At 41.3% G+C, this 11,716-nt stretch overlaps 1 protein-coding gene across 1 annotated transcript; it reads right to left on the bottom strand.

Annotated features, from left to right (window-relative positions):
* Window positions 1-2,047: 2,047 nt before the first annotated feature.
* H3-3A (H3.3 histone A) lies at window positions 2,048-11,393 on the bottom strand. The gene is made up of 4 exons (XM_055234333.2): window positions 11,250-11,393; window positions 9,585-9,735; window positions 8,249-8,402; window positions 2,048-2,700 (listed from the first exon to the last, which is right to left on the bottom strand). Exons 2-4 carry the CDS (start codon window positions 9,710-9,712, stop codon window positions 2,572-2,574), a joined length of 411 nt encoding a protein of 136 aa, XP_055090308.1. The 5' UTR covers window positions 9,713-9,735; window positions 11,250-11,393; the 3' UTR covers window positions 2,048-2,571.
* Window positions 11,394-11,716: the final 323 nt, after the last annotated feature.

Here is an 11,716-nt window from a genome sequence, read left to right as displayed (position 1 = left end):
CAAAATTAACTGCTCTAATTTATTCTATGTATCACTTAAGAGAATGGCCTTCGATTTAGCCTACCTGGGGACAAAGTCTACCTCCTTCATTTGCCGTTTCTTTACCTGTAAAATAGGGCATAAAATAGTACCCACGTCATAGTTGTTGAGAATTAAATTTTGAGTTGGGGCATACTTTTGCATCCTCAGCATTTAGCAGGCCCTCGATGTATTTGCAAATTTGAATGTATTTCCTCTTAAAGATTCTGGACTGTCAAGAAAGGGCAAGAGCTTGGGCATTGTTCAAGCACTCACCTATTTGTAATAGCTGAGATTCCCACCATTTGCTTAAAGAGGATGTTCAAATTCCTCAAGATTCTTCCATAGTATTCCCGATTTTCCTAAGACATTTACCTGAAAATTTCATCTTTAATTTTCTGGGGTTTTTCATGTGTTAACTTAGACTTTAGTGAACTTTTCTGGAATCTTAAAAGGTGTTTATTGGCTATTTACTTTGCTATTGAAAAGCTGAAACAGTGGTAATTCTAGCTAGTCTCCATACATTTTGGGCCGAATTCCAATTCACTCTAGGTTTTTTTTCTGGGGGGACTGCCATATAGCAGCTCTGAAGCATCATAGGAAAGAGGATTATGAACCTAACAGTTACTGAGCATTAACCCAGGTATTAAAGAGCTGGCAGATCCACTTACACCTGAGTCAAAGGATAGCCGTGAGCTCAAAACTACTATGCGTATTTGTCAGGTCCTGGTAAATTAGGAATATATAATACATGCTCAATATTAACATAGCATTGTATGAGACAATTCAATAAATTGATCAGACATTTGTGTACATACATTGAGGGCCAAGTTTATCTTTGTACTTTTTTCTATTTTTCTATCTGGCTCATTTTATAATGTACAATTTACTGTATTATACCTGGACAGTGAGCACATAGTACTAAATATTTGTTTAAACAAATTGAAATTTTGTTTAAAAAAAGAATTGTTAACAACCACTTCATGGGGCAACAAAAAAATGTACTTTTAGAGCACTAAAACTTTTCGAGATTTTAGGATTCCAAGAACTCAAAGGACTGTATCGTCTACTTGTAAATAACTGGTCTTTATCAGATTCCAGCAGGTAACATTAACTTCCTCCCTTACTGGAGACACCTTTTTCTTCTGAAGTGTTTTTCATGAAAAGGCCATTTGGTCTTTTGCACTGAAAAACTGGACTGAACAGAGAACATTCAACTACAACTGGCTTTTAGTAACTTATATTGAGAAAGTACCAAGTGTTACCAGTACTTCCCTGTAGAAGTATATGCAAAAGATCACACTGAAAACTAGGATGCATGCTAACAAAATCAGGCTCTTAAAATAATTCTCCCATTAAAGAATTTTATAGTCACCTATAGTCAAAAGATTAAGTTACGGCTGAATTTTTAAGAGCAGTAAGAATGCAAGCCCAATGTTGTTATCTTATTGACATGCGTCTATTCTTGGCATAGTTATTAACATTTCATATCACTTCTAGGGCAGTTTCAAACACTCAAACGTTACAACTAATGGGATGTGTTAAAAAGTCTTAGAAGCTTTAATGATCCTCATTTCACATTAATTGTACCAACATTAAACAAAACAAGGCTAAGAATTAACTATTAGTGCTTGAATAAATTCAGGGTTAACTAATACAGAGCATCTTAAAATAGCCAGATCTTGAATGCATTAATTTTTGAGCTAAATACTGTTACACACTCTCATTTGTTATTAAACATTCATGAAAGTTCAATCTACTTACAGATTCCACTATTTCCAGGTGATTCTGTTGATTAGCTTTTCGAATTATTGGTTCAGAAGACAACATATCCAAAGAGTTAAGACCATTGAGTAGTGGCAAGCTTCTAAAAACTAGAAATAAAGCCAGTTTCCTTTTGCCACCAAGTCTATACTTTCCTCATCTCTCAATAAGTCTTATGTCTCAGATATAAACTGACTATTAAAGGACTTAATAATTATTTTGAATATAATAGTAGGGCAAGGCTATAATAAAGACCAAAAGCAGATATAGTTTAATGTATTTTAATAGCAAACTTACAGGAACAGCACAGAAGACAGACAACATTAAAAACATGTACTTGCATGTAGGACAACTCAGTTAGAAAAGTATAGTGAATGGATGGAATCTACTGTATGATAAAAATGCTACAAACACCATTTAGTTGCCGTCAATAAGAAATTTACTTGTTTTAAAAAAATCCAAATGCTGGCATTGTCCAGAAAAATTTAACAGGTTTATTTATAATTATTATAAAGTTGAACCGCTGAAACTTGTTCACTGAAACATTTTAACTTGCATTAATGCTTTACGTCTCCGCATTTATATTAAAAATTCACACACAAATGAAAATGGAAAAACTGCCAATACCTGATTTCTGTCCCCTATTTTTCCACTCTCAATCATATACTTAGGTACCTTTTGACCCCATGGAAAAAAAATATCTAACGTTCAGAACTACCAATAACAGGAAGAAGAGAATTTTTTTTTTTTTTTTTTTGAGAATGAAATGTTTCCCATCATAGTGGATTCTTAAGCACGTTCTCCACGTATGCGGCGTGCTAGCTGGATGTCTTTTGGCATAATTGTTACACGTTTGGCATGGATAGCACACAGGTTGGTGTCTTCAAAAAGGCCAACCAGATAGGCCTCACTTGCCTCCTGCAAAAGGAATGAAGAAAAAATTATTGATGGTGTTATTTCCAATAGTTAAGACCCAACTATATGAATTAAAACAAAAAGGTTTTTGAACCCTTTAAAAAAATGACTGGGCAAGATGCTGACAATTTTACCAAATGCTTACATTTTACAACCTGTGGGACAAAGCTCAAAAGCAGCTTATGAAAAAAACCAAAAGCTTAAGTCAGTAAATCTTTTACCATGTTACACAAATCAAATTACTTTGTTACTAGGAAACTTTAATTTTTCTAATGGTAACATGATTTCTAATAAACTGAAATGTCACAAATACAGCAAGAAATCCAATTTAACACTCTCATTCTTATAAATGGAATCATGTCCAATCCAAATACCCCATCCCAGCCTAGTCTCCTCCTCACTCTGAATCCCATTCACACAGTATGTGAACCTCTGCCTTGTCCAGTAGTATAATATGGTGAACAAGTGGTTTTTTATCACATGCTTCTCATCTACGTTCCCTTTCATACCTGTTTTATCATAAGAGTACTTTTGATTCCAGAACATATCACAAGTTAGTTACATATTTCTTTCTTTCTTTCCTTCTTTTTGAGATGGAGTCTTGCTCTGTCGCCCAGGCTGGAGTACAATGGCACTATCTTGGCTCACTGCAACCTCCGCCTCCCAGATTCAAGCGATTCTCCTGCCTCAGCCTCCCGAGTAGCTGGGACTACAGGTACGCACCACCATGCCTGGCTACTTTTTTTATTTTTAGTAGAGAAGGGGTTTCACCATGTTGGTCAGGCTGGTCTCGAACTCCTGACCTCGTGATCCACCCACCTTGGCCTCCCAAGGAGCTGGGATTATAGGCATGAGCCACTGCACCCGGCAGTTCCTTATTTTGAGACGGAGTCTCTCTTTGTTGCCCAGGCTGGAGTCCAGTGGCGAGATCTCAGCTCACTGCAAGCTCCGCCTCCTGGGTTTATGCCATTCTCCTGCCTCAGCCTCCACAGTAGCTGGGGCTACAGGAGCCCACCACCACGCCTGGCTAATTTTTGTTATTTTCGGTAGAGATGGGGTTTCATCGTGTTAGCTAGGATTGTCTCGATCTCCTAACCTCGAGATCCGCCCGCCTAGGCCTCCCAAAGTGCTGGGATTACAGGAGTGAGCCACTGTGACTGGCCCGGCAGTTCCTTATTTATATACTTTGATCTATGCCCCAGAGACGTGCCCCTGTCCTCTACCAAGTACCTTCCTCTATGTACCCCAATTTGTAACAGCATTTGTTCCCCTCTAGTACTAATATCGATCTCTCTGGTTTTTCCCATTTGACTGTAAGATCCTTTCAAGTCATCTTATTCCTACTATCACTCAAAAATGACAGTGTATGAAGCACTCATTGACACTTAACTTGTGAAGAGGAAAAAGGGACGTTTCCACTTAGAATTAACTCATAACTCAAATTGTTAGTATACTTATAGCTGTCTGAAAAGCTGAAGAATCTTTTAGTCTAAGCCAAAACATCTGCTTACTCTTTTTGTTTTTTTGAGATTTGAGTCTTGCTCTGTAGCCCTGGCTGGAGTGCAGTGTTATAATCTTGGCTCACTGCAACCTCCACCTCCCGGGCTCAGGCAATTCTCCTGCCTCAGCCTCCCAAGTAGCTGGGATTACAGGCATGCACCATCACGTCCAGCTAATTCTGTATTTTTAGTAGAGACGGGGTTTCACCATGTTGGCCAGGCTGGTCTTGAACTCCTAACTTCAGGTGATCTGCCCACCTCAGCCTCCCGAAGTGCTGGGATTACAGGTGTGAGCCGCCATGCCCGGCCTGCTTACTCATTTTGAAATGGAGAAATTACCATTTAAAAAAATAATCATAAATCCAACAATTTTGGATCTGGAGCATGAAATGATAGCTTAGTTGGCTCTCTCTCTCCTTTTCTATAAAGAAAAGTCATTTCTCTGCTGAAGATATATTAAGGGATAAAACGGTCTTATAGTTCCTATTTTTATTCTAATAAAAAAAATTCCAGCCCAGGCGCCGTGGTGGCTCACGCCTGTAATCCCAGCACTTTGGGAGGCCGAGGCAGGCAGATCACCTGAGGTCAGGAGTTGAGACTAGACTGACCAACACGGAGAAACCTTGTCTCTACTAAAAATACAAAATGTAGCTGGGTGTGGTGGCATGTGCCTGTAGTCCCAGCTACTTGGGAGGCTGAGATAGGAGAATTGCTTGAACCCGGGAGGCGGAGGCTGCAGTAAGCCGAGATTGCGCCACTGTACTCCAGCCTAGGCGACAGAGTGTGACTCTGTCTCAAAAAAAAAAAAAAAAAAAAAAAGGTACATTCACCTTTATAGCTTCATCCTTTTTAGCCCTATCACTACTCTTCTACAAGTTTCTTTCATTCAAATTAAACTATTTTCACGTGTGTTTCTCCAGCATTTGTTATTAACAACTAAGTCTTACTTATCTACCCTTTATGGCCCAGCTCCAGACTATTCCACGAAGGAGAAAATTGCATACTTGTCTCTTGCTCCTGTTGCCAGTGCACGCAACCCTGAACTCCTAGTTCCTTGGCACTCACAATGACCTTGCATTATCAGCCATTTTTTGGTGCCCTTAAGTTACCTGATAATAGAAATCTCATTTAATACTCAAAATGCCTTGCCCTCAAGTAGATTTTCATTATTTGCTAGTTTTAAAAAATGTTTCTATTCTATGCAATTAGTCCCTCGCATCTTACCTATTCCACAGGTATTAAAAGCAAAAGTCCTTAATATTCCAAGATTCGTTCGTAAGATATTCTAGAAGTGGGTAGAAATCCTGGAAAAAATGGCGTATTGTAGCTTCCTTAGGAGGAAAGAAAACTAGTAGCCAGGTTCTAAGACAGCATATCAGCTATTATATCAGGAAAGAAAACAGTTTAATTTTGCTTAACCTGGCACCTCAGGATTACAGAAAGCTAGAATGCTTTTGTAAAATGTGGTACAAGCTACTATGCGGGCAAACCATCAGGTACCATGGTTCTGGTGGCCTTTCAGAGATGTCGCATGTGGTAGCTGGGGCTCTCACTGCTGTCTTAGAACCTGGCTACTAGTTTATAAGGGTTGTGTCTGGTCAGCTCTGAGAGGAGATTCAACTCCTAGAGAGGATCTGACCATGACCCATACGTTGCCAATTCTATTACAAGTAGCCCAAAGTCCCTTAAAACATGAAGGCTGTAATGGGAATTAAAGACTGCTACACTAATTTATGACCTATGAATTAATTTTGAGTTAATGGCAAAGAAAAAAAAGAACCACAAGAAAATATCAGTTTAGGACATTTTGAGTATATTCAATGTCTGCCTCTACCATTTCAAAGCAACACTGTCCACTTAACATAAGAATATTTGAGTTCAAGTTCTCAGACATTAAAGGCAAAGACTACATTTTAAGTAAGTAAATTCTTGATTATCCATGGCAAACTGAGACTAACTTCTCCTCTACCATTCTCACTGGACTGCCTGCTATCCTTTAGTTGTAAAGTGTGTAATTCTAAGGCCAAAAACAAAGGACCTTTGGATTTCTACTTCAATTGCGATCTTCTATTATCCTATTCCATCAACAAATTCTCCCTCTGTTATCTTTTTTTTTTTTTGAGACAGAGTTTTGCTCTTGTTGCCCAGGCTGGAGTGCAATGGCACCATCTTGGCTCACTGCAACCTCTGCTTTCTGGGTTCAAGCGATTCTCCTGCCTCAGCCTCCCTAGTAGCTGGGATTATAGGCGCTCGCCACCACGCCCAGCTAATTTTTTGTATTTTTAGTAGAGAAGGGGTTTCACCAGGTTGGCCAGGCTGGTCTGGAACTCCTGACCTCAGGTGATCTACCCACCTCAGCCTCCCAAAGTGTTGGGATTACAGGCGTGAGTCACAGCGCCCGGCCCACTCTCTGTATCTTTAAGTTAACTAAAATATATGCATAAAAAAGCAAACAGAAAACACAAAAGCTTAACAAAGATCACTCTTTCCAATAAAGAGCTATCTAACACTAAGAGAACTGTGGACAAAAGAGGTGAACATTTTGCTTAAAACCAATACAACCACACTTGACAAATATGTAATAGTAACAATGGAAGTTTACATGTGAACAATTTTAGAAAGATGAGTCTTTTACCCAGATTGTTCAGTAAATTCAATTTAAAAGGCTACGTTATTGACATTCAAGCTAAAAATGCTACACTTTTCAAGTATGGTATTGTGTTCTTTAAGCACAGTTCTAACTAGAAAATATTAGCAGCTTTGTACCAATGCTTACGAATCTTAGTAACATTTCTGTATTTAGTAATAAATAAGAACTGAAGATAATTGGCTATTAAAACAGAAAATAAAGTTTTAAGTAAAAGCACGGAAGATTTTAGTAGTTGAAATTTCAGCAACTCACTGAGAATTTAATGGATGCCTACTCCTGGAATTCACCAATCAAATGAAGTTTAGACTAACCATAGAAACAGCTCGACCAATTACACTTCAGGGTGGAATCCACCTATCATATCTTTCTCACACATAAAGCAAAAGCCGGGCACAGCAACAGCAGCCTGGAAAATCCTCCAATGGAGTGTACTTAGATTCTGGATGCTCCCTCCCCACCCCCAGATTGATTCAGGTCTCCAATGGTGCCTAGCAATCAGCATTTTTAACGACCCCCAACTGCATGCTTCTGATGGAGGTGGTAGCTTTACTGTATTCTGGGATACTTGCATCTAAAGAATCCAACCACACAATATAAACTAGGTTACTTAAGTGATTGATGTTAATGAAGTCTACATACCTTTATCAAGTATCTTGTAGGAATTTCAAGTTTTGGTCTTAACTTAAACCACAAATATCTAAAATACATAAATATCTCTAGAACAGTATTTCTCTAAATCCTGACATGCTAGACATTAAGATTAAATTCAATATGCTCCACATTTAAGTGGCAATCCCTAATCCCCTTTAGGAAACCAGAAGGCAAATCCCGGTCCCTTTACACGTCCAGTATCACCTTTAAGCACCGTTCCCCTCATCTTGCCAATCCAATCCTATCCTCCCCTCACTGCTCCTTTTACATCTTAATGCATAATTCTTTAATACTGCCTATTCCCATCCTAGGCATTAAGCTCTCTCTACCTATATGTTTCTTCAGGACCTGAAGAGACATTTCTTTTATTCTAGGCACTGCTGTTTGAAATTGTTACTACAAATACAGACCTCTAGTCTCAAGTTCTTCTTAATGTCCTGCAGCATCCATAAACCAAACCAGAGGATTTTCTTTAAATATTGTTTTTAGTGCAATTTTTCAAAATTGTAAATGGTATAATGGAATGTGCACTAAGCCTTGGAATCAAATAGGTTCAAATTATGGTTTTGCCATTTTCTATGTGTATGACCTTGAGCAATTTAACCTTTCTGAAGTCTCAACAGTGAAATAACAATATCAACTACCTGACAGGCATGTGATTAAATGATATAAGCATATGCAACAATTTGGAACTGTTCTTGGTACACAACAGGAATACAAACTCTCTGAGTCTTCCCACCCACCATTTTACCTGCAAAGCACCGATAGCTGCGCTCTGGAAGCGCAGATCTGTTTTAAAGTCCTGAGCAATTTCTCGCACCAGACGCTGGAAGGGAAGTTTGCGAATCAGAAGTTCAGTGGACTTTTGATAACGTCTAATTTCACGGAGCGCCACAGTACCAGGCCTTTAAAAAATTAATAAAGAAACTGTTACCAAAAACATAAATAGCACAAAAAGGTAAGTGGGCAGCTTCTAAGAAATGCAGTAATTTTTCAAAAAATAAGCCACCCAACAATTCTTCAGCTTCAGTATCAAATTTCACTAATCAACTTAAGATGTAAACATTCAAATCTAGTAAGAGTAACAATACCCTGAAAGCAAAAAGCATGAAATTAAGATGCATTCTTAGCAAGAAGTTTACCAAAGCCCTGTTTTATTTTCATTTTAAAAAGTTATTCATTTATATAAACCTTGGGAAGGTACTAGCTGTCAGGCTAATAAAGAAGTTGGCTCCTCTCAATTTAGCACCACTCTCTTTCCCTACACCCTCTATTATCTTCCCTTAAAGATGACCAACACAACCCAATGAACTTCATTTAAAAATCTGCTTGTGGCATTTAAGTTCTATTTCCCAGAATAACTCTACCCTGACTACAGTTCATCCCTCATTAATTATTAAATTTGAATACACCCGATTGTGCAGTGTTCCTTCCACGTGGAAAAGTTTTTTTTTTTTTTTTAACTAAGTAATTGTCAGCAAGAAATTTACCTCTCATTCTGACTTATTTCTTCCACTGTATGAGCTTTTATTTTAGGTTAATCGTAGTATTTGCGGAGGCTAAGTCTGGGCAACTTCTGCCCTCTAATGGCAGATGCCCTTAACAACACAGTGGCTCAGGTAGTTCACAATCAAGAGCTAATACAGAAGGAAATAAGCTAATCAAGTAAATGACGGGGTAGGAACTTTATAAAACACTCAATCTCGATTAAATTATTATTTTGCCATAAGCTAGGAAAGATATCCTCAAAAGTGCATTCAAGAAAGCAACACTTAACTATTTTTAAAGAATTACTAATAGTTAACTAAAATGTCAATATATCCCATTAACATTATCAGTGATATACGAGGTCTCCTTAGACCTCTAGGTCAGATTATGGCTTCAAAGTTAAACGTTTTCAATAAAACCCAATACTTAACTTTATATATAAGTGATCATACAGTACATATATTTAAACAGTAGTTAAGTGTTCAAATGAAAAAAAGTTTTTCTAAAGCAAAGAGTTTTCCTGTTATCCATCTTTTTGTTAAATTACATGGATACATACAAGAGAGACTTTGTCCCATTTTTTTCCTGTTTTTTAATACCTGTAACGATGAGGTTTCTTCACCCCTCCAGTAGAGGGCGCACTCTTGCGAGCGGCTTTTGTAGCCAGTTGCTTCCTGGGTGCTTTACCACCGGTCGATTTGCGGGCAGTCTGCTTTGTACGAGCCATGGTACAGAGACCTCCTTACTTACCTACCAGCATTGAAAAATCAAAAATCACCATATGCAACTACTAAACATACAACTTTTCCTGCCACGATCACCCCCTCCCCATATCTGGAAATTATGATTAGTATAAAAAATAATGTTCGTATTGTTATATAATTTGAAAGGGTGAAGATTACGTCTACCCAAAATCTCTTCTTGAAACAAACTGGAGTACTAGAAAATTGTTAGCAATATCAATCACCTCTCAAAATGCCAATTCTGAGCGACAAACGGCAAAACAAAAATACCTCGAAGAGCCTTTGATCCAATTTATTTAATTAAAGCAGTAATTAGAAATGTCTGTAAACATTCCATCCACAAACAAGTCAAAAGAACGAAGCCACAAACCACTGGAAGGTCGAGTCAAATTACAGCAAAAAAAGGTCTTACTCCCCCCCACTTTGGCTGCCCCCCCCGTCTGACTGTTGATGGATTGCTGTGAATATCTGAAAATATTTTTGGTTTTGCATCGTTACAGTTATGTTGACAAAAAGGCGTCTCGAAAAAGCAAGAGAGGAACAACAGCTACCACCAGCGAGCATTCTACAAAGCCCCGTCCTCGCGTCCAGTCCTCACAGGCTTCGCAGTGAAATAAAAAGTGCCCCGCACCCAGGCTTTAATTAACGCACGACATCCGCCAACCGGTCCACCCCAAGCACCACATAAACTTTTGGTTTTGCCTCCTCCAGGTCCCTCGGCACAGGGTCCCCCAACCTGCCCGCCTCGCTCCCAGCGCCTCGAGCAGGAACCAACTCGGCTCCCAGACCAGAACAAAATGGAAACAATCGCAAAACGTATCCGATTCCGTTCCAAAGAGACAAAACACCAAATCGCTCGAAAATACCCCTATCCCCTGCCACGTGCCGCCCTCCAAAATGCAAAAGTTTTTTTTGCATTTCAAATGCATCAAGTTTCCGCTTCTCCAAAAAAGGGAAAAAAATGTCCCTCTTTTAAAAATTCTTGCTTTTTTGAAATGGGGAAGAGAGAAACGGGGGAAAAAATATGGTCGGTGACCAGAGAAGAGAGACAAGATGGTGAAGCTTAGCAACAACTGTGGGGAGGCAGCAAAAAGCGAGTTACCCCAGGGTGCGAAGCGGCGGCGATTTCCACCCCTTTCCCGCTCGAAAACTGGGGGCTGGGGCCCGGGGGCGGTAGTTAAGAGGCCCGCGCGGGTCGTGGTGAAGGTTTGGGGTCCGGGGAAGGGGCGGCGGGCGGGATTTCACCGAAGAAAGAGGAGCCAGGGGCGCAGGGAGGAGGAGGGAGAGCAGGCTCTGCGCCGCGGCGGTTGCTGCTGTTGGGCTGAGGCGGCGAGAGACGGGGGAGCCGCCGCCGCCAGAGGGAACAGGGAAACTCGCTCCTCATCTCCATTTCTGGGCCAAAAAGTTTGTGGGCTAAGCCGGAGGGGCTACGGGTCCCCTCCTGGCACCACCAGGGCCCGGCTCGGGGCTGACGGCAATCGGGGCTCGGTTTCGGGGAAGCGGGCAGACGGGGAAACTTACCCCCCTTCTCCTTCGGCTGGAGCTCGGCGAGCGAGAGGCGGCGCTGGCGTTGGAGAGCGACGGCGGCGCGGCGGCGGCTGCGAACACAATTGAAAGATGGCTGACACCGAGGCTATCCCCCAACACACGCCGCCCCGCCCCCGCGCCGCACGCCAGCCAATCACACACAATGGAGGGAAGGCTCGGCCCCGCCCCCACAGCCCCTCTCGCGCCCCGCCCCCGCCCCTCCCCCCGCGCGCCCGTTTGCTGGCGCGCGCTCGCCCCTCCCCCGCGCGCCGCTCGCTCCCTCCTCCAGGCCGCCTCGCGCCGTGTGTGTACAAACACAAAAGACACGCTGAGGGGCCGCCGGCTCCCGCCGAGACTGCCGCCCGCACCCGGCCAGCCCCCGCCCCCGGTTTGCACTCCCATCCCGCTCCGTGTGCGCACGGCGTCGAACCCCCGAAGCCCGGGTTTGGGGCGCCCGGAGG

This window comes from Symphalangus syndactylus, chromosome 19, assembly GCF_028878055.3.
Source record: "Symphalangus syndactylus isolate Jambi chromosome 19, NHGRI_mSymSyn1-v2.1_pri, whole genome shotgun sequence".
NCBI classification, from domain to species: domain Eukaryota; kingdom Metazoa; phylum Chordata; class Mammalia; order Primates; family Hylobatidae; genus Symphalangus; species Symphalangus syndactylus.
The sequence above is the reverse complement of the archived record's forward strand: the minus strand, read 5'-3'. Positions and strand labels throughout refer to the sequence as shown.